The sequence below is a fragment of the Pholcus phalangioides genome, unplaced genomic scaffold, assembly GCF_987345545.1.
Source record: "Pholcus phalangioides strain wild (caught in Gottingen) unplaced genomic scaffold, Ppha-v1.0 ptg000005l_1, whole genome shotgun sequence".
In the NCBI taxonomy this organism is placed as follows: domain Eukaryota; kingdom Metazoa; phylum Arthropoda; class Arachnida; order Araneae; family Pholcidae; genus Pholcus; species Pholcus phalangioides.
Window position 1 is genome coordinate 9,055,600 of NW_028301598.1, and position 27,225 is coordinate 9,082,824.

At 36.0% G+C, this 27,225-nt stretch overlaps 1 protein-coding gene across 1 annotated transcript in view; it reads left to right on the forward strand.

Annotated features, from left to right (window-relative positions):
• The window catches only part of LOC149086256 (vam6/Vps39-like protein), a 79,991-nt gene that overhangs the window by 46,029 nt on the left and 6,737 nt on the right, over nucleotides 1-27,225 (forward strand). Inside the window, exons 15-25 of the mRNA XM_089232281.1 lie at nucleotides 2,024-2,162; nucleotides 6,016-6,102; nucleotides 9,306-9,379; nucleotides 11,586-11,684; nucleotides 13,716-13,833; nucleotides 17,097-17,225; nucleotides 19,555-19,657; nucleotides 20,884-20,929; nucleotides 21,165-21,326; nucleotides 23,227-23,361; nucleotides 26,791-26,882. Coding sequence (XP_089088407.1) covers nucleotides 2,024-2,162; nucleotides 6,016-6,102; nucleotides 9,306-9,379; nucleotides 11,586-11,684; nucleotides 13,716-13,833; nucleotides 17,097-17,225; nucleotides 19,555-19,657; nucleotides 20,884-20,929; nucleotides 21,165-21,326; nucleotides 23,227-23,361; nucleotides 26,791-26,882 — 1,184 coding nt within the window. The remainder of the gene's footprint in view (nucleotides 1-2,023; nucleotides 2,163-6,015; nucleotides 6,103-9,305; nucleotides 9,380-11,585; nucleotides 11,685-13,715; nucleotides 13,834-17,096; nucleotides 17,226-19,554; nucleotides 19,658-20,883; nucleotides 20,930-21,164; nucleotides 21,327-23,226; nucleotides 23,362-26,790; nucleotides 26,883-27,225) is intronic.

Sequence of the window (27,225 nt, forward strand, 5' to 3'; positions counted from 1 at the left end):
AGTAACTAGGCTGAGGCAACCGGGGCACTGCTCCCTGGACCGAAACTGAATGGGAGCCCCACAAAAAATTTCACTTGTTTTGCATAATAATAACCCTTGCAAGAGGGACCCCAAGGAAAAGTTTGCTCCTGGGCCACAAAAAGGCACACTATGGCCCTGGTGTGTGGTAAAGTAGTCCTATGAAGGTAGGGGCAGATCTATGGTGGGTGATCAGGGTGATCATCCTCCTCCCCCCAAATGAAATGCTATAATTCATGCAATTTTCTGAACCTCTATATGATAATATTGCAAGAACAAATTAAACAACAAATTCAAGGAAACTTAGACTAAAAAAATTTGTAAAATCACCTTTTCAACAGTGAGCTCTAGATCCGCCCCGTATGAAGGACTATCATGAATCGGGGGGGGGGGGGAAATACCACACACACACACACACACGTTAATTGCTTAAATAATGTGCCTCTGTAAGATAAGGGCTCACTTCTGATGTTACAGAGGGCATGCCATATCGCCTGCAAGAAGCAAGAGAATAATTTGAAGGTGTGAAGCAAAAATTCTTTGCATAAGCATGGCAAAGAGTGTTGGGCATTATGTAGAATAAAAAGGGCGAGAGAGGGAGAACAGATTCTGTACGTGTCTGTTCTAAAACATATCCAAAACGAAAATAAGGTGTACACGAAATTATGGAAAGGCAGATGACATTATATTAGAAAAAAATACGAAATTTCCAAATCAGATTTGAACGCAACCACCTCCCTCCACATTTTTTCCCTGTTTTTAATGTCATTTAAAACTGAACAATAACTAATGCAATTACAAATAAATAAAGCTAAATCTATATATATTAAACTAGCTGTAATACCCGACGCTGCCCGGGTTTTCTTTGGTGAGGCTTTTTGGATAACTTGATATCTCCTCCTTTCTTTGAGGAACATACAAACCGTGTCCAAGTTAACCAATATGGTGACTTTGTGCGCGACTCATGAAATAACCAAATTTACATTTATAGAAATGATTTTTTTCTTTTTTAAGGGGCTCTAGGTATTTTGATTCTCCCCCCCCCCCCCTCGATCTTCAAGTTATCGATCTCTGTCTGTTTCTGCTGCAAAAAATATTTAATTAAAGCTGTGTAATTTCTTCGATATACTTTACGGGCCCATAATTAAATTTAAAACATCCTAAACTATATGAATTTATGCAGTTGAATATTAAAAGACAATGCTGAGACAATTTTCATGCATGAGAGGATATAAATAAAAAGTTGGAATCAGTGTTATTGCATGGGTATCCAACTCAAAATTAGGTCAAGCTAATTACTTCATATTTAATTTTCAATACAAATCTACATTTTTACATCTATCATTATTAAATTTTGCATATATACCAAACAGGCCTAGGATTGAATGATAGGCTACTTTAAAAGTGTGTCAGAGATGGGCAAATGCTTGAAATTGGTTAAAAAGTGTCAGGCAACAATGGTTTCTCGGCCTTAACAATCACTTTAGGAATGTTTACTTTGGTTAGGGGTCATTCAAGTATTACGTCAGCATCAGGGAGGGGGTTTCGGATTTGCTGACTTTTTGATGATAAGGGGGGAGGGGGTTTGAAGGTTGCTTATGTCAGCAACCACCCCTTTTTGAAGATATGAAATATTCTCAGCTGCTGACGAAATTTTGCTGACAGGGAGGGAGGGGGGTCAGTGTTTTGCTGACAAGGGGGGGGGTCAAAAATGGCTGAAAATCTGCTTATGTAATACTTGAATGGTCCCTTACCATAGTTCCCTAGCAATGCGTTTCGGACATGTGTATTCCTTTACAATGGTTTGCCATTTCTTTAACGCTGCCAGTATTATGTATAATAGTTTATATGCTTTTGTAATGGTTTGTCACTTTTTCAATCCTCTCAGTAATAAAAAAAACCTGAGCAGCACTGGGTATTATAGCTAGTAATATATAATTTTCAACGTTTTGTGAAGGAAACAAACTAACCTCTTACAAGTACTGATTGAATTTTATCTTTCCAGAGCAATGAGGCCTTGGTATCGTCTCTTTTGAGGAAGATAAATTACTGTCATTTGGAGGAGTCTGAACGAGCACTTAAGAAACACCACAAATATAATGACCTGATCCTCTTGTATAATGGAAAAGGCAACCATGATAAAGGTAAGCTTCAGGAATATGACTTTTTGATGATTTGACTTTTCTCAATGTGTTTGATTTTATGCTCATGAGTACTTGATCAGCGGTTTGACACCCTTTTAACATTGCATTCGAGGATTAACATTATGCAGATTCTTGGTATATGCATGTCAAAGTTAACATAAGGCTGCTCTTTTTGTCTGTAATTGGCAACTTTAATTTCCTTTAACAATTTTTTTGGCTTCAACTTTACTTACCTTTGACAATTTTTTGGCTTTGTGACTTCACTTGCATTTGACATTATTTGGTGATATCCTGTATGAATCCAGATTTCTCTCCATATTTTTATGATGGAAATATGCTCATTCCCGGCATTTATCATAATGTGTGCACTGATACATTTCTACCAGAACTCATTTTGCTGGCCAAAGGTTGTGCATCCCTGTTCTACATAGTCCTGAAGTTTGATAACGATAACTTATATTGGAGAAATGAGTCTGGTTCAGCTATGCTTCAAAATATGCAAAAGAGAAAAAAACTTTAAACCAAAAAAAATTGAAATTGTGTGTGTGTGATGGGAACGAAGTTCTGATAACTACACTGCTCAAAACAATTAGGGGAGCACATGGTTTTAACAAAATTATGCAAAGATGTATACCGATAAGTAACATAAAATGAATCATCCATAATTTAAAGCCTAGCAGGAAACGGAAGAAGAAAACTTCATATGCAAATCAAAGTTCATGACGTCAAAAACCAAAAAAAGGAGATAAGGGCAGAAATCGGGATGTTGCAGAAACGTCTGTTTTACTGCCGTAACTGTGAAATTCGATTGCGCAGTATTTTTTTTGAGACAAGGTGACTTGAGGATGCCTCAACAACGTGATTTACCGGAATCCATGGCATGGCGTGTTATAGGCAGACTGGAATCCGCGTAAACACAACGTAGTGTCGCGGACGCTGTTGGAGTCGCCAGAAGTGTTGTTGCAAGGCTGCTGTGGAATCGATTCCAAGAAACAGGAAATGTTAGACGTCGACCAGCACGTGCCACTACAGCAACTGATGACCGGTATGTATGGTTAACAGCCCGTCGAAACCGAACAGAGAATGCTACGCAGCTGCAAAGACGGTTGCTCTTGGCAACAGGACGAAGGGTGTCCAGCCAAACAGTACGTAATCGGCTTCATGAGGGAGGGCTCTATGCACGTAGGCCAACGGTCTGCATTCCATTGATCCCACGCCACCGTGCGGCCCGAAGAAGATGGGCTGCTGAACATTGAGATTGAGAGGAACATGATTAGAGCCAAGTGCTGTTTACAGACGAGTCCCGATTCAGTCTGGAGTGTGACACCTGACGTGTTCTGGTATGGAGGGACAGGGGCACTTGAAATAACCCCGCATTCGTTCGTGAAAGGTCACAATACAGACGAGCTGGTTGGATGGTATGGGGTGGAATCAGCATAGTCGGACTTACGGACCTGCATATAATTCGGAATGGCACTTTGACGGCCCGAAGGTATGCAGACGAGATACTGCGACCTCATGTCATCCCTTACGCTGGAGCCATTGGAGATTTCTTTGTTTTCCAGGATGATAATGCCCGACCGCATAGAGCTCGTCTGGTGGAGAACATGCTTGAAGCTGAAACAATACAGCGTATGGAATGGCCAGCGTGCTCTCCTGACCTGAATCCAATCGAGCATGTTTGGGACATGCTCGGACGACGTATTGCTGCGCGACAAAGGCCGCCTGTTACTGTCCGAATCTTGCAGATTGCACTTCTTGAGGAGTGGAACAGTATTCCCCAAAGTCTGATCGATAACCTCATCGCATCCATGGCAAACAGGTGTGCAGCAGTCTTAGCTGTTCGAGGAGACCACACGCCCTATTAAAACTCATGCATCATGTCTAAACAGTACTTTTTTTTATCGTTTACATGTAACCAAATTGTTGCCCTAAATCATCTTTTCATGTTTTTTCCATATTTTCAAAGAATTAAAGCTTAATTCCAAATTTTTTTACGTCTTTTTTCTGTATTGCGCATTGATACGCGTGTACTATCCATTGTATGCCAATACGTGGCTGTCTCGCACGGTTTTCTTCACTTTTTTGCTTGCTCCCCTAATTGTTTTGAGCAGTGTATAAACAAATTTTTTCTCATGTTATGATTTTGGTCCATTCCGTACTGGGTAACAATATTTAAATGTTAACATAATCCGTGGTTCCAATAAGTGGCATCTACTGTGTTTAAAATGCAGTAAAGAAGATTATATACAGGCGACATTATGTATATGTATGTACATAAACTTTTGAATAAAAGAAAAATTATCCTCATGATATAATACAGCTGAGCATGTCCAGTGTCTACTTTGACCAAATTTTAATAATTTTCCAGACCAAAATGCAAACTACAAGGGATGGGGTGCGTGTTTTTAGAATTTGATCATGGGGTAATGTTTTTTTCAAAGGTTATAGAGAAGTCTCTGGGTCATCTATCACATTTGGTATATAATTTTTGGGAAAATAAAAGTGTATTTGCATGGTCTGTTTAGAATATTTGAGATATCTTTCTCTCAGTTAAACGTTTCTGTCCACTCTGTTACAGGAAGCATTTTTGCAGTTCAGGGCTAAACAATTTTGAAAGCACTTCAAACTAAAATGTTAAATTATTAATTACTAACCCATTTCTGTCAGGAATAAAAAGTTTTTTTTTTTATACAAAAATTGCCACGTTTTTAAGACAAATAAATTCAATTGGTCGAATGGTCGACGCGTTTCGGCTCTTCAATGGAGAGCCGTCATCAGGACCTCGTGGTCAGAATACACACGAATGAAGAGTGATGTTTACGTCTGGTCGTCCGAAGAGTTCGCCTTTGTATTTGCTGCGTCCGAGTGGTCTTTGGATGCGAATTGGGGAGCCATCTGTTGTAAAGTGTTGAAAGTTTTTTCACGACTGACTCATAACTGCAACCTGTTTTTTCACTCAGTCGTGAAAAAACTTTCAACACTTTACAACAGATGGCTCCCCAATTCGCATCCAAAGACCACTCGGATGCAGCAAATACAAAGGCGAACTCTTCGGACGACCAGACGTAAACATCACTCTTCATTCGTGTGTATTCTGACCACGAGGTCCTGATGACGGCTCTCCATTGAAGAGCCGAAACGCGTCGACCATTCGACCAGTTGAATTTATTTGTCTTAAAAACGTGGCAATTTTTGTATAAATTAAAACCAGGCAAAGTTACTCATTTTTTGTGATAATAAAAAGTTTTGATTTTGAGTAGCTAAATGCATATAAAAATAAGCTTTTCTATGTGCCATTTCGAAAATATCATGAAAAATCATTGAAACAGCAGAAAGAAAGGCAAAAACATTTTTTCAACTTTTTTTCTATCATATGTGTAAGAAATAAACTGATTTCACTATTTTAAAAGATAAAAACAGCAGAAATAATAATTATTATTTTTAGAGCGATATTTGTTTTCGTAACAGAGTGGACATCAAAATCCATGACTTTTAGTCATAAAATCCAAAAAATAAAATACAGTAAAACCTCGATAACTCGTCACCTCATGTTATCGAAAAAGACGGCTTAAGACGGCTTTTGTGTCACGATTACACGTTTCAAATTTGTATATATTCAATAGTTTCCATAAACTTTTGGGACGTAGTGTATACTATTATATTAGGTTGTTGTATTTTAGTTATATTTGACATCCATATTTCTATGGGAACCTTTTTTTTTCAGCAACCTTTTTGGGCAATTTGTCTGTTGTGGCCTTTGTGTTTGTATTTGTTTTGGATATGAGATATTCTACTGTCTGTGTGTATCTATATTTACATATACATAAATGAGCATATATATTTTTTGCAGCTTTAGAATTGATGAGAAGAGAAGCGAAAAAACCAGATTCTCCTTTAAAAGGTCATGACAGAACTGTCAAATATTTACAGCAACTAGGTTAGTGAGTTATCTGTTTTGTTTTTTTTTCCAAAGGAAAAACTTTTCATGATAATATGCTCTTGAGCTCATACCATTATGATATTATTACCTGTGTGATATACTTTGTTGCACCACCTGACTCGTGTGCACATAAGTACCACTACCTCTAAGCCATATATGCAACTTGTGAACATTCTTTGGAAAATTTTTTAACCAAATGAGGCATACCAGAAATTGTGGTATTTATATTATGTGTAGCTCTGTTCATGTGAGAAAGAAAAGTGCTGTTGTGTGTTTTCCATGTTGAAAGAGGAAAGTGGCAGATGCCTGAATTTTTCGTGTTCTTGTAAGTATCATGTTGTAGGGTCTACCTGCTCTCTGGGAAGATAATTTTTTTTACTCTAGAGATCAGCTCGTATTCTCGCTTTAAAGTTGAGAAATCATGGAAAAAACCTCAGCCGACCACCATCATTGCGAGAATCAAACATAAGTTTTCCTGTAGGGAGAGCATTACAATGCCCACACAACTGCAAACTTATGTAGAGTAAATACTCCCACTAATCAACCACGTCAAACCAAAAAATACCCAGGCCACATCGCCATATGGCAATATCGACTTGTCCTCACCGACTGGATACCTCTGGCAATTTCTTTATAAAAAAACATACATATACATTATATATACAAAATATACATTACAATCATAACAACTATAGAATCATAATCTAAGTATCTAAGATCACAATCTAGTTTATACAATTGGAAATCAAGCATATAATCCTATATTCCATATAAAATCTTAAATTGCATATTGAAATCAATAATAAATCAGATATAAACTTCATAATCAATTTCATTCTCAATTTAAATCGTTCGATTTCCATGGCATACTGTTCTTGTGCCATCAATCAGTCTTGACGAGAGAGAGAGAGAGAGGGGGAGGAGGACTATCCTTTAGGACGATTTACAGACTCCCCGTTGTTTGCAAACTTATTCTTTTTGCGTGACTTTCAAAAAGAACCTTATCCAATGACACTTGCTTTTGCCTCCTTTTTAGGCTTTCTGGAAATGGTAAATCACAGTGTTCATTGGAGAGATTCATTGTTCATCCCTGCTACAGCTTTATTTGGGTGGTTCTTTTCTACAGAGTTTTGCTCAGATTCCCACATTCTACACATCTCCATAATCTCATTTTATGTGAAGGACTCCTCCTTACTTCTCTCTTCATCAGACAAGATACCATCCATGAACTTTTGGTGGTGCTTGCAAAAGAGATTCATCACTTCATCTACTGTCAACTTCTAGACATTTTTCAAAACTAGTTCTTGAATGCCATCCCCAAAGCAGAATATGTCGAAATGTGTGACGTACGTCGCAGAACAGCCAGTGCTGTTGCAGAACAATCTGAAAGAATTTTAAGAAGAGTGTAGAAAAATGCTATTATGTATATGCGAATTTTTAACGCAGAACATTTTCAGTCAGCTGAGGGCTCGTTGCAGAACATCACAAAACATTATGCTTCGGGGAATGCCATCCTCATGCACCTCCAGTCCATGGTCTTCTCCAAGCTCAAAATCTCTTTGACAAGTAGTGGGTCTTGTTCATCAGCTGACCCCCTCAAAATCATGTTCAATAATGCAATCAGCCCACAGTTTTTTTTCCAAGCAGAATTTAAAAACAGCTTCAAGTGCACATATGCATCGCTGCTATGCTACATCTAGTTTCATATCATAAATATTCACACACTTGCATGTGTTTTAATTTTCTGAGTGGGGACGTTTACCAGAGATCGTAGGGGAAAATATTATCCAAAATTCCATAAAACGTGTGTGGGCAAAAGCAAAAAACCATCAGCTCAGTTGTGATAACGTGAAAATATATTTAAAAAGTGCAAACATTTTGCTCGTTTACCGAACTGCTCATTAACCAAAGTTCCACTGTATTTATATTCTGGTCTCTGGTGTGTCTCAATTCTATTTTTAATTCTTTCATGAGTAGATTTTTTTAATTTTCTTGAACAAATTTTCATTTCTTAAGGAAATGTCATTCTCCTGGCTCTGTTCCCAGCCCATTTTTCAAACTTTACAATGATAAATAATTTTCCTATCTGAAAAAAAAAATACATTTTTATTCACAATATATATTTTCAGAACCAGAGTATACTTTTTCATATTTCATTTTTTTAAATATAATTTTAAATATTTTTTATCAATAGTTTATAGCCAAATGAAAGCTTTTGCCAATCTCCCCCCCCCCCCCCCACTATTTGTGACAATATTGGAAAATATAGGTGGCAACTACTGATGCAAGACTTGAAAATGTTAGTGATAGCTGTATTCTTCTTTACCCTTTCAATACAAAGTTTGATTGGTTCAAATCATTTAGAAATAGAAATTACTTCACAAATAAGTTTTTTTCAGGAAGAAAGAGGCAACTGATTTCATTGAATGTTTTTCGATTGGATATTTTTGTGAGAAATATATAATTAAAAATTATTTTCACTTTACCACACATTTCAGTTCAGAGACTTGTACTATTTCTGATAAGCATGTGTTTTTAACATTCTTAGTTTTTAATCAGTGTTGCAAAAAATATAAAACTGCCTTTCTCATTACCTGCCATTAGGTAACCAGAAGCAACGTTTGATCATAAGTTAAGGGGGAAGTTTCTTGGTAGCAACATGAAGCTGCAATAATGTTTCATCTAAAGATTTTGCTTTTTGAGAATGCAACTCGTGCTCTAGCAAAACAGAGACAAATTAGAAGTATTTTGGCCCTGTAAAATTGATGATATAAGGAGCGAGAAACTCAAATAAAAAAAAGAAATAAAATTGCAATTGACAAAAATATTATTCAGAGTATCAGTGCTTGTCCAAGTTGAACATGAGATTCAAAAATTTATGGAACATGTTGCGAGTGTCAAGCATAAATATTGAGTTAAGTGCTAAAACAAGCAAAATGCCTCATCGGATTTGCCTATCTCTTAACATGGTTAATCTTAAATTAGTTTTTTCATTGTAAATTTTAAACAAATTTTGCCGCTGATTATATTTTATTTGTCAGCGGGTGAAAAAGTGTCTCTAAGAACTTTTTTTTTAGATTGGCATTTACTTTTGGTAATTTTTTGCACAATTTTGTGAGAATGACCTATATATATATATATATAAGTACATATATATATTATTATTATTTTATTTTATTACTTTATTTTTTTCTTCCTAGAAAGAAAGCATCTGCCCCTCGTTTTCAAGTATGCAGAATGGGTACTCAAGGATTATCCAGAAGATGGTCTCAAGGTTCTTAGATTTTCAATTATATTTATTTTTTTTCTACAGAAGTATCCCAAGTAAAAAAATAACACATTATCAAGATTATGGGGAAAAACACATTCGATTTGAGAAGCTATATTGCTGCAAATATCTTATTCTATTATGATTTTTTCTTTTTTTGTAAAGCCACCGCAACAATTAGTCTCTGCAAATTTGATCTCCCTAGTTTGGTTATATTTGTGTGCCAGTTTTATAAATGTATTTTTGGTCGGATACCCATGTTCTAATGCAGTAGTTGTAACTATTCATTCAGTCTGTGACATGTACTGTATATTCACCTTCTAATATTGAAGCTGGATAGCAGTACACAAGAACAAGAAATATGAATAATTCTGGCAATATGAATATGTTTGCACATGCTATAAATTCTAGCATTTACAGAATCATTAGAAATTCTTCAGATTAATTTTTGTGAGATGCATGTACGTACAGTTAGATAGTAGTAGATGTCTATGTCACAACTAGTATGGGGTCATTCAAGTATTACGTCAGCATCTGGGGGGGGGGGGGTTGTTTCGGATTTGCTGACAGGGGGGAGGGGAGTTTGAAGGTTTCTTACGTCATCAACCACCCCTTTTCGAAGATATTAAATATTCTAAGCTGCTGACGAAATTGTGTTGACTTTTGCTGACGGGGGGGGGGTCAAAAATGGCTGAAAATCTGCTTAGGTAATATTTGAATGGCCCCTATGCGCATGTAAAAAAATATTCATAGCATATAGTGATAATTATTTGACATATTGCTTGAAAATACTAGTTTTTAACACTTTTTTTTTTTCTTTTGGGAACAACAAACAGCTTTCATAGGTTTAGTATTTAGTGCTATTTAAACTACTAAATAAACTCTATATTGTTTGTAAGTATAGCCTTGATTAGCCAAGCGTCTATCAACCTACTACCGCCTTGATCATACATGCACCCAGTAAATAACGCTCTCCTGAGGTCTTCTAATGCAGTGTTTCTTAACCTTTTTCAGCTCATGGCCCCCCATGGATCACATTTTTTTCTTGTGCCCCCCCCCCCTACCCTCATTCAAGAGTGAGATACTTTCTATTTTTTTTCTTATGAATGGAATTTTAATAAATCAGATCAATCTCTGGAATCCTGGCTAGGCACGGATTCAAAAATGGTGGATTATCATTTCTCCCAGGAGTCAAATTATATGGTAAAAAATGGTCTGTGTAAAATACGGCACGATCCAACAAACCTGCACGATAAATCGACCCTCCCAGCACATCAAATGTTGCTTTGGCAGCCCTCCATACTTAGCTGGAAATAACAGCTTACATATGAAAATCATAGTACCAAATCCCATATAGTGCAGTCCCCTCCCATTATAGATATGAAGACACGGATCATGCCCACATTGACCCAAGGGTTAAGATACCCCTGGTTCTATGGACGGAGCTGATGAATTCTGAAAGCAGTAATATTTTTCAACCATGTTTCACTTTTAAACCTTTTCTAATCACAGCTCTCTATAACTCCCTTCACCACCTGTCGTGGATCACCTTTCTTCTGATTTTCTCCCGTGGCCCCCCCCTAGAATATCCCAGGACCGCAAGGGGGCCATATGGCCCCAGGTTGAGAACCACTGTTCTAATGGATTGGTGCATATTGGAATGTGTCTTATATGAGTTGTGTGCCCAACATGAAATTTATTTCTACGAAATGTTTATGAAATGCTGCCACCTGTCTTCTGAATTCGGAAGCAAAAAACTTGGTGGGCTATTTTGCCTATTGTATTATGCATGAATTTTAAATGTTGTAGGCCTGATTGTGCTCTCTGTGGAGAGACCTTTTTGATGAAAGGTCAGGTCACATTCACGTCTCAAAGTTGGGCCTATCAACCATGGGACATGGGCAGTCTAGGGTCAACTCGTCACATTTTACTTTTAATTGTGCAGTATGTAATGTAGGGCTTGAAATCAGTCAAATCATAACATCTAAATTGGTGATTTAAAAATGTTTTTACATAATCATGCATCTACCATTATGTGTATCAAAATTTTATTTTTATTTGTTCCATTTAATTTTATTACCTGTAATTGGGACATTTTTGACATTTCCATTAACCAATGATATTATTAATTAATTAATGTTTGTCTTATTTATTTCTTATTTGTCTAAATTAAAAAAATATATGTATTTTAAAACGAAATATTTCTTGACAGATATTCATAGACGAATACATTGAAAAAGATCATTTCTCTAGAAATGAAGTTTATTCATATCTACAAAGAACAGTTCCTGATCTAGTCATTCCATACCTGGTATGTTAATTTCTTTCTCTCTATTCTTAAATATTAGGATCTGGATCTCATCATCTTCCTTATTTCTAGCTAAATTTGTAATTTGAGCAAATAATGCTGAGCTTATATAAAACATTTATCAATCACCTATCTGCTTGATACATGAATAATAGAAAATAAAATATTCTGTTTCTCTTTTTATTTCCCCTGCACATATAGCTAACAACAAAACTTCTCCTAACTGATTTTCCTCTAACTGTATCTTTCCTCAAATGGACTTTTTAAAAAAAACTAGTTCCATGTTTTCTATTATGTTAACTACATTATGTTTGTACTTTAGTTTTTTGTATGCAATTTCTTTTTGACTGCTTGAAATGTAATCACTTCATTTTTAATTTCAGTTCAGGCGGATGCCAGATAAGCATGATAGTCCCCACATGCCAAATTAATGTAACACACAAGCAGATGCCACATGAGCACTGTTTCTTGAATGTGAACCGATTTCATAACAGAAAAAACCTCCTGTTCATGAAGTTTTGTGCGATTTTTTCACATTCATAATCATCTGGCAACTCAAGTTAACTCTTCATCTTCCAAAGCATATGTGTGTAAAAAATCCAGTACGTGAAGTAATGCTTGTGTAGCATCTGCCTTGTTATTCTAATCATGACACATTTTTTATATGATGTGATATTTTTCTATGAAATATTGCCCTTCAAAGTTGTGGGAAAAGGAGTAACCAACTGCTCTCAGATTCCTTTTTTGTTTAGATAATGTGTATGCATATTTGTATTTTCGCATACATACAGTCCAGTGTTACCTGAAAAAATAATTTTCAGAAGAGTAATTTCACTCCTCTTCAAAATTACAGGGGGTATTTTTTTATCATTAACAAGAAATAACTCAAAATTACCAAAAATTCAAGAGGATCAATTGAGGAGTATTTTCACTCCTCAAAGAAATTTTGAAAAGCAAAATTGAATTTTGATGTGTGAATCATCTAGATGCGTATTCAAAACTGGTAGTTATATTTCCAAGATTTGCAAGATTTCAGAATTAAACAATTTTCTGTAAAAAATACCTGGTTTTTGAATTGAGAACAACTAGTGAGCGTCATGAGATTATAGCTGAGGTGGAAACAATATTTTCATTGTTATATAATAGTCAGGTGAGAATAAATTGTCCATTCAATCATAACACCATGCATTGCCAATCTGAGCTGATTTTTAAGGTGCTGCTCTGAAAATGTAAACTTCGCCAGAAATTCTGGAAATCAATTTAGGCCTTAGAATGATTCAGAATAAAAAACCTTCATTTTTCGGAAAATGGTTTGGTCACCATTTAATACATTGTGCCAAATATTATTGCTGGTTTCAAAAAATTTAATTCAAAATTATTTTATTTAATATTTATTGGTGATATACCCAGTCACCCATTAGCCACTCTAATCAATCTCGATACTCTGGGTTTTTTTTTTCATTTTATGCAAAGAAACAAAAACCAATAACAAAATTATTCTGTTTTAAAGCCAGAAACTCACTTCTTTTAATGGATTAAAGTTTTAGCAAATATCATGCTACACATGACTTTCATTTGTAAAGATTTTGGATCAATTTAAAAATTTTAAAGGTAATTTTTTAATTATTTGCCACCTGGCAGTCCAGTGGTTAGGGAGCTAGCTTCTGACTGTGCAGGTCTGTGTTCGAATCCCGGGTAGGGCATGAATGTCTACTAACACTAACAAATTCCCTGGACAGATTCTAACGATTTCTTGGGAATAAGCTGATCATTGGGCTGATCACGTTATTATTTATTTATTTAAAACCTGCATTTCTGATTGCAGCGTTTTTAAAGACTGGGTTTTTATGGAAATATTTGTTCCAATTAACTAATATTTAATATTTTTATATGTGAAATTGCACCTCAACTTGCACACTTATTGTCAGTCCCACTCCCACCTGTCTCATACCTTTGACATATTACTGTATTTGTGAAAAGTCTTATGAATCCTATTACTTCTTGTTTCATACTGAGTAAAATCACTTATTTCAGGAGCATGTGATACATGTTTGGAAAGAAGAGTCACCGATGTTCCACAACTCTTTGATCAGCAAATATCATAAGAAAATATGTAATCTTAGACAAGAATATGAAATTGCTCTCCCTGAAGGTAATTCTGGTTTTGTCTGAATTTTGTTGTTTTTAGAAACAGGCAAAATCATTACAGAGTAGCAATGACCATTTTATTTGATTGTACCAATTTTTTTAACCCACTCCATGGGCTTGTACCTCCTATGATCTTGTGCTCCACTCCTGTCTTGTACCTTTTATTTTCCATTTTTGTTTGCTACTTGCACTGATTCAATTAACAAGATACAAAATTAATTAATTTTTTTTATGAAACAACTGCTTAGTTACAGTCGAGTTTGCTCATAGCACACCCCTCCTCCCCGGAAATTGCTATAAGGGAGATTTTTAAATATGGTTATGTAGCAGTTGTATTATGTCTCCTCAAGTCCTCGAAATGAATTAAGGCACTAAGGTGAAATATAGGATGTCACACATTTATTCAAACAACAACAGTTTCCACTAATTTAAGCGATTCAAATAAATATAATGCTATGATACTTTATAAGATCATGGGACTAAGGCTCTGAGAAAATACAAAAAATTTGATGTTGTTTTTCTTGATTTCCAGAAGGCATCAGATCGGGTCCAACATGAAGCGTTTTTACATGGGATTGGGGGAGGGAGAAACTTGTTGAATTGGATAGAATTGTGGTTGAGAGATGGGTCACAACAGGTTATGGTGAGTGGGGAATTTTCTGATTGGACGTTAGTCAAAAGTGGAGTCCCTGAAGGAAGTGTCCTTGGGACCATATTTTTCTCACTTTTTACCGATAAACTCTATCAGGGTATTGATGGAATTGTTCGACAGTTTGCAAATGATGTGAAGCTAATGGGGGTAGTCTGGAATCAAAGGGATGGGGAGTTGTTCGAGACAAACTTGAATGTGATTGCAACATGGGCTAATGAATAAAGCATAACCTTTAGTGTTGCTAAGGGTGTGGTCACTCTTTATGGTTCGAACAATCCATATTACACTTACTATTATATTGCTACCATGGATGCAACTAGGGTAACCAATTTGAACTTCTCATTGAGAAGTGGCTTGGGTTTTCTGAACATTGTTCAGCGACAGTCAAATAGTTTACTAGAATGCTCGGTTTCACTCTTAAAAATTTCTCTTTGGGTCCTCCAAAGAAAGGCTTAGTTCATCTTGGAATAGAGTATGCTGTAAGGTTTCGAAGACTGTACCTACAGAGGGACATAGATTGATGACATAGGTTGATTTTGGCCATAATTTCCCAAACTTTTTGTTCTGTTGCCCCCTTGTTCAAAACTTTTCCTTCTCATCGCCCCCAACTCATGCTGACCCATAGTATCCTATACAAAATCCAAAGCTTCTACCCCTCCCTGGGCCTTTCCATTGCACCCCCCCCCTCCCGGAGACAATATTGCCCACTTTGGGAAACACTAATTTAGGCAGTCAGAGAAGAGCTATGTGTGCTTTTGTTGGAACTCAAGGCTTGAGCGATGTGAGAATATGTTTCTTGAGAATATGTTTACATTGGAGGAACACGAGGCAGCTTAATCGAAGGTTCAAGTGGTGCCGTGCAGCAGGTTGCAAGTGGCAGTAGCATAGACTTTGGTTAGACTGTAAAATGTTTTAAAATTTTACTCAGTAAAAATTCACATGACATCACACTGTTAAACCATACCATGACAACAGAGACATTGAGAAAATTTGAGGGGGAAATAGACAGGGCCTGAGACCATGATACCAGAAACAAGAATGTAATCTAACAGGAATAGATACAGAATCTCTACTTGTGCGGCACTTATTTTTTGCGCTCTTTGTCTATCCTCTCCCACAATGGCTCTCAAGCCAGATATTTCAGGGAGGAACCCTTCTACAGTTAATTCATATTGCGAGAAAAAAAACCCGATAAGAGGATAAAGTCTCAGCCCCACCCTTTTGGGGGGGGGGGGTGCCCCTCCCTCGCAACTTATCCAAATTCCTAACAGAAAAAACTTTTTTCTTTTCTTTTCTTCCTTTCGTCTTAGATTCGGCAACCCTCCAGAGTGGACAGAAATAATTTTCTTTGATTTTTCAAAGTCAATGAAACTTTTTCACCCATTCACCTCAGATTTACCACTCTTCTTGAAGGAGGCCCTATGTTGGCGGAATGGGTGGCATGGCCCAAGTGTCTTGGGACCTTACAAGGTCCTCTACTCTAGACTAAAGCTGTGTCAGCGTCCTGCCTAGATCACCTTTAGGGATGGCATGTAAGCTCAAGCTGCATCTGGTCAGGGTATACGATGGAAGTGTTTAAAATTTTCAATGGGATAGATAGGATGGACCATGAGTCAACACTCATACACCATCAATCAACTGCTTTGACCAGGGGACACCAGTATTGTTTAGTAAGGGACAATTCCAGGTTGTGGTGTTGCTTGGCATTTTTTTTAATAGGGTTGTTAATAAATGGGAATAGCTTGCCTCTTGGGGTTGTGAATTGCAATATGACACTTTTGATAAAAAGTATGATAAACACAGTGGGATAAATCGAAACGCTGTCCATGCTTAAACTTTAAGATAACTATAATCTTTTTTATTTTTATTAATTATTAGGTTTTTTTCGTGATATATGCTTTTATATTGAGCGGCTGTATTTTGGTTACATATTCAACATTGTATTTTTATGGGCATCTTTTTTAACCACCTCATTGGGCAATTTGGCTGTTGTGGCCTTTTTGTTTGTATTTGTACACTAATGCAGAGAATACATGTAAGTTAGTTTCTCTCTTGCTTCACTTCTTCTTTGTGCTGAGCAGCCTTATATTCAGAGAAAGAACATTTTCAATCAATCTCTCCCGAGAGGGATCCTTTTTCTTTCCATACCCTAAAGTAACCACCCTCATGTTATGACGTCATAAAAATTTCACTGTTGTCCCCAAACTCAGACTTCATCACTTACTCCATGTCATTTACAATAAAATGCATATTTTGACATTAATTATCAGTTTAACATTATACAAACACCATTTACATTATTTACAAGGGACATTTGCATTATTTCCTATGCCTTTTTTCCATTCAATCAAAAATTATAGTAAAAGCTGAATTCAAACAAAATCAGGCCCGTCATTTGGGGGGGAGGGGGGAGAGGATCCCTGGCTTTTGAAAATACACTAAAAATGGTATATATATATAAATACAAATATATATATATATACGTACAGTTGAAATGACGGCCCTGAACAAAATCATTAATTTGGTTCCTTTTTTTCATGCATGATTTTTTACTGAGTGTCATTTGTGTGCATGTAAACAGTATGACATATTTTTCCCTCCCTGTTACTATTTAGGCGAACCTCTGGCTAAACCTGGAGAAGAAACAGAGGAATTACAAGAGTTGCATTCCAAGTTGATACAGTTCTTGGAAAATTCTCAACATTACACTGTTGAGACATTTGCGATGCATCTGCATCATGATGGTTTGTAATCTGATTATTACATGTTTATTATGGTTTTGTACACTGTGTGGCCCAAAAAAATGTAATGCATTGTATCATACCTACTTCACAAGCCTCGGGAGAAATATTGCAATCTGAAATTGTTTGTTCTTCTGGACTAGGGTCAGCAATAAAATGGAAACTGCTGAATATTCGAGCATACTTGATTGTCATAATTACCACTTATTCTCTGGAGATGATGACAATGTGGAAATTTGTCTCATACTGTGGAAAAGAATTAAAAGAGGACAACATCATAAACACTGGGATTGTCATCCACAGAGTTCTTTCTTAAATCCAATTAGGAGCCTATGGAACTTATCATATAGCTATTTGTGGAGTCATTTGACTCTTTCTAGACCCACCAAGGAGATATTGATGATACATTGATGCAAATTTAGCTAAAAATAACTGTTCAGCTACCGCATGATCTCATAAAATTTATTCAAATAAAAATACAAGGCCACAACAGGCAAAATGCCCAATGAGGTGGCTCAAAAGAAGATGCCCATAACAAATATGGATGTCATATATTTCTAAAATACAGGAACTCAATTAAAAATGCAGTTACGAAAACTGTAAACAATATATATATATACAAGATGAAATATTATGCAATGTATAATATTTTACAATTGTATAATATTTATGCCTTTAAAGTTTTAAATTTTTGCTTAACACTTTCAGGACCGCAAGATTTATGGAATAACACAAAGTTTTTCGATGTTGGAATGTAATTAAGCATATATTTAACATAGAACATCATGAATTGCAAAAGAAAATAAATATCTTTTTGCAATCTTTTTATCAAAAATAAATTTTCATAATTTTTTATTAAAAAAATCCTTAATCAAAAATTATAATAGAAACTTTATCAAAATATTTTTTTTGACACTATTGTATTATTTCCATTAATGAAACGATCGAAAATATACACCAAATTATGTATTTGATAGAAAATTATGAAAAAAATAACCTTCGTTCATGTGTTTAATAAATATTTTACATTGGGACACATGTGTCTCGGGTCCTCAAAGGATTAAGTCAATCAAACAAAGGATTGATGAGTGCAACTTTTTTTTTTTTTTGTGCCAGACAGTTTATTTCACTGCTGTTGCAACGTCGATCACACATCATTGAATTTACAGGAAGATATCTGACCCACTTCATCAGACATTAATACTTCATTTTCAATGCTCTTTTGAAGGGGGAAAAAAGCATATATTCAACTGAGAGGTTAGCACGTGTGCTTCCAATTCTATAGTTTTCAGTTCGATTACCAAGAGTAGCATGGAGGGCTGAAAATAGGGCGCTGTCTATGAAAGGTCCTGTTCAGCGTTCACAAATATTATCTATGAGGGGAAAATTGTCAGTCCTGTGTAGCTTATTAGTAGAACCCTCTCTCAGACTGCAAAAGAGGTTTGTGGTTAGATTCTCTGTAGAGGCATGTGAACATTCTTTCCAAACTTCATCCTAATCTTTGTTTGGTATCCGGTCTTTCGTACTTTGTATGAATAGCTGAAAGTGGCATCATATCTCTCCAAATGTGATATCACAAGAATAATTCCTCGAATGATTGTGTCAAGAAATGAGCTGCTAGTCTAAGCTACCCAAACACTGAAATAGAAATATGTAGTTTAATATTTTGGTCATAGCACTCAAGTGGCGCAGTGTTAAAATGCTCATCTTACACCATGAAGGTTGCGCCAGGGTCCACGGGTTCAATCCGGGGAAAGAACATAGGAAACAATATTGCCCCCTGGCAGTCCAGTGATTAGAGAGCTCACTTCTGACTGTGTAGGCCTGGGTTCAAATCCTGAATCGGACATGGATGTCTATTAACACACTAACAAATTCCCTGGATAGATCGTAAAGATCTCTTGGGAATATGTGATGATCACATTATTAAAAAAAAGTTCTTTACCCACACTGAGCCTGGGGCAACCCCGATAGATGGGCCTTCATTTCTTACCAAATTCCATTGGTTGAAAATTGCAGTATGGCAGTATGACCAAAGTTGGCATGTGTGGCGAAGAAGTAGTACTCATACAACCCACATGAAAAAAGTAAATTTAGAACTGAGGATTAGTATTCTTTTACTCTATAAATTTACTAGAAAGTAGCAGTAAAAGTTCATGTTCTAGAGACTTTGCACCAGAGGCCCAAATTTTAGTTTGGGGGGAGAGGGGGAGAAAGTGTAAAATTAATTATATGATTCCAATCCAAAAAAGATGATATCGCTAGAAATATATATTTTATAATGTTTCCAATATCTGTGTATGTGAAAAGTCATTGTTTTCTTTTTTAATAGGACTTTTTGAAGAAGCTGCAGTTGTGCTTGGTAGGTTAAATAGGCACAAGGAAGCTTTGTATATATACATCCACATCTTACAAGATATAGAAAAAGCTGAGGCGTGAGTGAAATTTCAGTTCTATATTTCCCAGTTTATGAAGCAGTGCCATCTTAACACATCCCACCCATGGCTTGGGAGCCTCAGAAGAGGGAGGTCTCACAAAAATGAGATCTGGTTGAAATTTTCAAGAGTGAGATTGCATATTTGCCAGGGATGACTTCACAAAAATCACTTGGCCTGGTGGCCCATGATGCTCTTACAACGGACCTGGTTTGAAAAGCTGTTCATTTAATTAAAATGTGAAAATGAGCATCTAAATATGAGTATATGAGTAAACTTATAAACTATATTATTTTTCATCACAAGTTTAGCTTCTTTTTTTTTTTTTATACATTCAAAGAGTCCATAGAATCATGAGAGAAAATTATTTTTTCCCTATGGGGTAATGTTGCGCTTGGCAGGGTTCCCAATGACCTAAAAAGTTGGGGAAAGTCAGGGATATTATAATAATCGTCAGGAAAAGTCTGGCTGCAAAAATATAAAATATTTTCTGAAAGTCAGGGAAAAGCTCTGTAAAAGGGGTGAAAAATTCAAAAAAAAAAAATTCTAAATTCGAAGGTTTAAACTTTGAATTGTATTTCTTTTTCCCGAAGATGTGGTCAGGGAAATATGTGAGTTTTGGTCAGGGACATGACCAAGCAGATTTAGCTGGGAACCCCCAACTTGTGTTCCCACATAATGGGGCTAATTTTAAACATTCAATTTAATATTTCGAAGTCAGCTGAACTTTGGTTAGCTGGCTTTTGGAAACCAGTTGTATCAAAGTCATTGACTGGTTGTCTTGAAGTCCTGATTCAAAAGCATCTGCGGAGAATATATATGAATTATATATCAGTTTTTTGCGTTATCTGGTCACCAAAAATTATTATCAAAGTTGTTATTATTGTTACTTTCTGTGTAGTACACAAAAGTGTAATGTGTTAAACCTTCCTTTCCAAAAGTTGAAAATCCAATTGAATTTCATTAATTACTAATTATGCTTGATTGTACGTCAAATGCTCACAAGTGAATTTTCTGGTGGTACGAGCGATATACTGATTTAGAAGAGATGGGAACAGCAGCATAAATTTGGGGGCTCGTGATCACATGGATTAATGATTTGTGGGCGCACCATAATGTTGCCCTTTGATGTGATGATAGTCTCTCTACAATGATATTTTTCTTTCTAAGATGTAGTGACTTAATGTTTTGTACCACTGCACATTATATCAATCTGGTCTTCATAGGTATTGTTCTCGACACTACAACAAAGACAGAGCCTCTGACAAAGATGTGAGTTTATTACACTTTCTCAAACAATCGTGTGAATTTGACATAATTCATAAATATGTATGAAGCGAAATATTTTTTCCCGCTGCAAAATAGCTTTTCAGTGATATATCGAAGATTATTTTCATCATATCTTCATCAGTTTTATATGCTTTTGCTTCACTTATTTAAAGTTGAATTAACTTCCATATGGATTGTTATTATTTTTTCAATGATATATCCCATTTATTGCATGAAGGTATACTTGCTGTTGGTAAAACTGTTTCTATGTACGCCAGATGTTCATGAACTGTGTCCCCCCTCCTCATCTACCATGTACAGCTCAACACCTCCTCAACATAATCTAGAGCTTGCCCTGGAGATACTTGCGAAATATTCTTCTTTCGTTGACCCTTGCGAGGTGAGTCATTGGTATGATGATGTTCCAATCATGTTTTAGCTTCTTGTATGCATACGCTGGCCCGTAGCCAGAAATTTTGTTCGAGGGGGAGACCAAAGTGATAGAGCAATAGATTTTGCCATCTTTTCCCTTTTTTGGTCCATTTCTCACATTCGGGGGGGGGGGGGACCAACCCCCAAGTCCCCCCTCCCCTTGTTACAGCCTTGTACATACACTTTTTTTTCATTTGTAACAAATATTATATAATATATACTGAAATGCTTATATGACATTACTCAAGGGACTGGTGGTGAAACGTATTATTATGAAGGACTTAATAGATGGAGTACATTAACGCTATAAAGAGTGCATCAGTGCCAGAGAGTAATATTGTTATATACATGATTATCATTATATAGGATGGCATTATTACATAGGATTTTCACTGTATACAATATTGTGCCTGATGTGTGTTGTATTCAAATAACGTATGTTCAAGCTGTAAAATAAAATATTTTATTTTTATTTGTTATTCACACAATGTTAATTACATTTTTTTACACTTTGAATTTACTTTAAATTTTCTCAATTTGTGAACTACACCCTCAGTCATTGGCGATAAATGCTGAAAACCTCAAAGCCAAATATCTCAGTTAATATTACATTCAAAAATATAGAATTTTTTGCAAATGAGCAGGTTTTACATTTCACTAGTTGGAAGTTTTAGCACACATGGAACCATTTCAGATGTTTATTTTTTATGTCTATGTTACTGCTAATGCCAGTGGCTAATTTACAATCTGGCCAGCCCAATTTACCCGGCCAAGGTCCAAATTTTGTTATTTGGGTGGTCCCTTTTTGTCAATCCCTATATATTGATATTCTGATTCCTTTGGTTGTCAGGATTGTCATAGCTAACCATAATTTTAAATGGTCTTAATTATCACACAAAAAATATGCCAACATGGTGATGACCCGGATCATAGGGATATTTAGGGGCTGGCCAATGCCCAAATTTTGGGCTTTTGTCAGCCCCCTTTTTATCAATCCCTATACATTGATATTTAGATTCCTTTGGTTGGATAAATTAGGGTTGCCATAGCTAAAGGCAATTATAAAGGACCATATAATAAAATATGTCAATATTGGTGGTGACCCGGAAGCATAGGGATTGATATATATAGGGATTTATAGTGATCAATATGTTTTGGAGCCAGTCAAAGCCAGACCGAAGTCTGAAATTTGGATATTGGCCTCGTCAACTGGGCTGACCAGTTTGTGAACTGGCCAATTTCGGGTTGTGGCAGTAATGTATACAACTCGTCAAAAAAAAGAGAGAAGAGGACATTTCAAGAAACCATATTTCATTTAAAATCTTTATGTAATTGGAACTATAGTTCCGAAAAACAGTTGCAAAGGCAATCCTGTGCTCAAACAATTTGAATTAGTCTGTATAGCTACAGTGAGCACTGGTTATTACCACCCAAGATAATGCTAGTTTTCGATGGAATGGAACAACAGCGGCTGTTAATCAACACAAAAAGTGTTGACTTTATGAGTTGAAAAGATTGTAATAAAATATAAATGCAAATGAAATGGCAAGCACAGTGTGCAGGGCCGTAACTAAAATTTTTGCTGCCTCTGCAAACATAATTTTGCCGCCCCACAACTTAAAAAATTTGATGATTTTATAATGGTGTTCTTTGTTCCCACCTAAAATTGCTGCCCCCTAAATTTTGCCACCTGGGGCGGTTGTCTCCCCCCCCCCTAGTTCCGGCCCTGCAGTATGCGTTACTTATAGAATAGCCTGTATGTGTAATTCTGATTTCATGCTCCCCACCCCTCTTGATTTAAAATTTAACTCTCATTAAATTATTGACGTCGAAGTACCTAAATGTAGTTCCTTTATTTTTCTAATTAGGTGATCGATATTCTGCCATCCAATGTGCCTGTTAGTAAAATAAGAAATTTCTTGAAGTCTGTTCTGCACGATTTCCAGACTAAAAAGCACAAAGTGAAGCTGATCAAATCCTTGATCTCGACAGAAAACCTTCATGTTAGTAGCAAGCATTTTACTTCCATACCCTTTATTGCAATTTCACTATGATATTTTGACTTTTCTTTTTCTTTCTTTTTTTTCCAATGCCATTCTATTTCATGAAAGAAAAAATACTTTATGACTTTCAGTCGCTTGTTTTAATCTGTCTAGAATTTCACTTTCAGTTTTTCCCAAATTAAAGCTCAATATGAATGTTACAGCAATTTCAGTTTTGGGGGTACGCTGTGTCACAGACACAGCCACAAGTTTTGACATGAATACGTTCTTTGTGCCTTAAATCGCAAGGTAGGTAATCACATAATTGAATTTGTATCATCGGATTTGTCTTTGGAATAGCTAACAGACAATACTAATGCCATCTACACGTGGCTCGAACCTCTCGAGATATAGTGTAAAACTATTTTGTTACAAAAGCGGGCCTCAAACCTGTAACTCAGACCAGAAGAGGTATTAAAATTGAAGTGGTATCATTGGATTTGCCTTAAACAAGATCTACCTGCAGACATCAAAAGCACTGATATATACTGAATACTTCTAGAAGTATGATCATTTAAATTATTTCATTACGCAACTTTTTGCGAATTCACTCGGTATTGTCAGATTATTTAAAAGACATATTAACATCAAAAAGTAGAGGAATAAAAGATTTTATGTGATGTGGTTTGTGAGCAATAAAATCAGAGTTCAACTCAATATGGTTCGCTTTGAAACAGTTCCCATCAACTAGTATGCCTACTTAACCCAGATACTCAACCATTTATTAAAGACATACTGTCTTTCACAGTCGCTTTCAAAATATCCTTCGCTTCCTTCAGAACCACCATTGAAGAGTGAAAATTATATGCCTTTATGTTACCTAAAAAGACATCTTCCATACAGACATTCCCATTCTCTTTGATACTGATAGGTTAACCCCCTCCCCAAAAAAATGAAGTTGAAGTTGCTGTGACTCAGTTATTTTGCTGTGATATCAGCAGTTCTGAAGTCTGCGGCCCTTTCATGAACAATGCTGAAACAATGAACCCTGACTCATCTTTTAATTGTCAGTTGTAGCTGCTATGTTTGTGATTTTGCTCATGATAATCAATTTCGGACCCTTAAACACACTGCTTCCATTACAAACAAAATCAGTAGAGTAGTCCACTGAATCACTTTTTGATTATTTTCGATACAGGGGAAAAGAGTGGGTTTTTCTTCTTGTGCATATACAGTAATTCGTATTTCTGACTATTTGCTTGGTTTAAGGTTTGAAAAAGTCAGAGGCAATGCTTGAAGACAGGTTCCAGACAGAGTTGTCCTCAAGGGTGTGTGACAGGTGTGGTTGAGCACCACACCAGCATTTAAGCTACAGTCATATTTTCCACAAAATGTGAAAGAAAATCTTAGAATGCAAAAGACGTAGTAGCCACTTTCACAAAAATGCGTACAGGAGGTACGAAACGAGAAGACGTAACATAAAAGGCACATTTATCCTGTCCTTCCCCCCCCCCCCCCACACTTTTCTTCGTTTTCGGAATTCAAATATCTCAGTGAATGTTGCACTTGGAAATGTGAATTTTTTTGTTCTCAGGAGAGGCAGAGCAACGACTTTCTAATTAAATTTTTGATCACAAGATGTCTGTATGAAAAGTTATTATTTTTTTTATTTTAATAACTTATAATAACCCCTGCAATGTGAATAACATATCTGAGGTCCACACGTTTATGTGCATACTTTTTCTACAATCAACACTCATTTTACAAACCCGTATGGACATGCAAAATCAGTTCATTTATGGGAAAGACATTTTAAAGAATAGTGTATTGTTTGAGATCAGATGTTAGTTTCGTAAAATGTGCAGTTCGTTAATTGGCCATTCATAAAATTGAATATTGACTGTAATTGAAAGTATGCCTCTAGGATCAACAGTTCACTACTAATTTGCGATGCATGCTGTTAGCTATTTACATTTTATAATGATACCCAAGGGACTGGAGAGACATATTATTATACAAAAGTTATTTTTATACACAGGGTGAGTGTGGCATGTTCTGTCAAACAAAAAAGGGTGATAGCCCAGCCCAAGTGGAATATGAAACATCCTATCAGCCCTGTCCTATCTCGAACTGTTTTTGAGTTATGGTGGGTAATCGATTATGGGGAAAAAAACTTCAAATCTGGAAAAAAACCTGAATTTGTGAAGTTTCTGAGAGGTCTACTCACAAACTAAGCACATGTTTGGAAAGATCAGAAAAAATCCTATTAAGCAACACCAGTTTCACCAAACTATCTCGATTTAATGGCAAGCTACAAGCACTGAAAGATTAGCAAAGTTCAAAATTGAATTCTCGCCAAACTTTTCCGTTGTTAATTGCATGAACATCGTTCCAGCTGTAATTGATCAAGTTTACCAAAAACTTGTCCATTGTACCAGCTTTTGCAAGCGCCTATGATAAACCATATCAATGATCTAGTTCAGGAGAAATTTAGCCTCTTGTTCACAATACATCACTGAAATCAGCATTTTTTGAAGTAGGTATTCGACAAAAATTTGTTATTGGCAGATACAGATTTTGGTGAAAATTTGATTTTGCAGAAAAAATCCTATAAAGTGGCATTTTCTTTACCTACAAGATATCTGTATTTAATGGCAAGCTTTTCAAGTGCTGAAAGATTTATGAAATGAAAAATTGAACTGTCACCAATACCTACTAAAATTACTTCAACGAATGCAGATTTCAGATATCATCATCATCCATTTTCAATCCACTGCTGGATGAAGGTCTCCTCTAAATTTTTTCATTCTGCTCTGTATGGCTAAAGGATGGCTGGATGGCTAAAGCATCAGACTTTAGCCATCCAGTTGACTCCTGCCACTTTACTGATGTTTTTGGTTTGTTTGATTAGTTTGCGTTTAGATTTCTCAGAAACTTCACAAATTCGGGTTTTTCACACTTGACACTTTTTTTTTTTTTGAAAATTGATTACCCACCATAACTCAAAAATGGTTTCAGATAGAACAGGGTTGGTAGGGTGTTTCATGTTCCACTTAGTAGACTTGCCTAGCACCCCCTTTCATTTAGCAGAATGTATCTTCACCCTGTAGACTGAATATATAGTAAAACCTCTGTTTTACAGACACCAACGGGACAAAAAAGTTCGTCTGTAAAAGTGGGATGACTGTTAATCAGGGGTTTGAAATGCATACCTTTATTACACTAGGGGAAAATATTATTTGGCTTTAAAAGAGGGGTGACGGCATCTGAGGGGTGTCCGTTAAGAGAGGGTTTTACTGAATTAACACTAAAAATCACATCAGGACCAGAGAGTATCATTATATAGTATCCTTATATAGGGAGTTTCACTGTAGTTTGTAAGCGATAAAGTTCTCATTTGAGAAACTCTCATTTCTAACGGTTTTCTCTCTTTTTTTCAATAACTTCAAGGAACAACATCAAATTATTCGTTACAAGTCTTTCAAGTTAGTCGTCTCGGATCTAGACCTCTGCAGAGTTTGTCAGAAGAGAATCGGAAAGGGGTAAGCACAACTGACATACTTGTTCCTTTGATCAGCGCTGATTATTATTTGTGTACAATATACCATTGGTAAATCAAAATAATCACATTTTTTATTATACTGAGAATTCAAAATTATTCTTATGGCTCAGCAATGGTGCCAAATCGAGTAGAGAACCAGATGTTTTATGATCAGCCATGGCAAATATTCATCTCTCTATCAATAGGAGCATTCATATTTGTTAATGAGCATGTCTGGAAAATTCACCGACCAACAATTCACACACAACAGCTCTCGCCAAAGACAGCAACAGACCTCCAAACAGGACAAGTATTCAGTCATTACACTTCACTTCGGAAATATA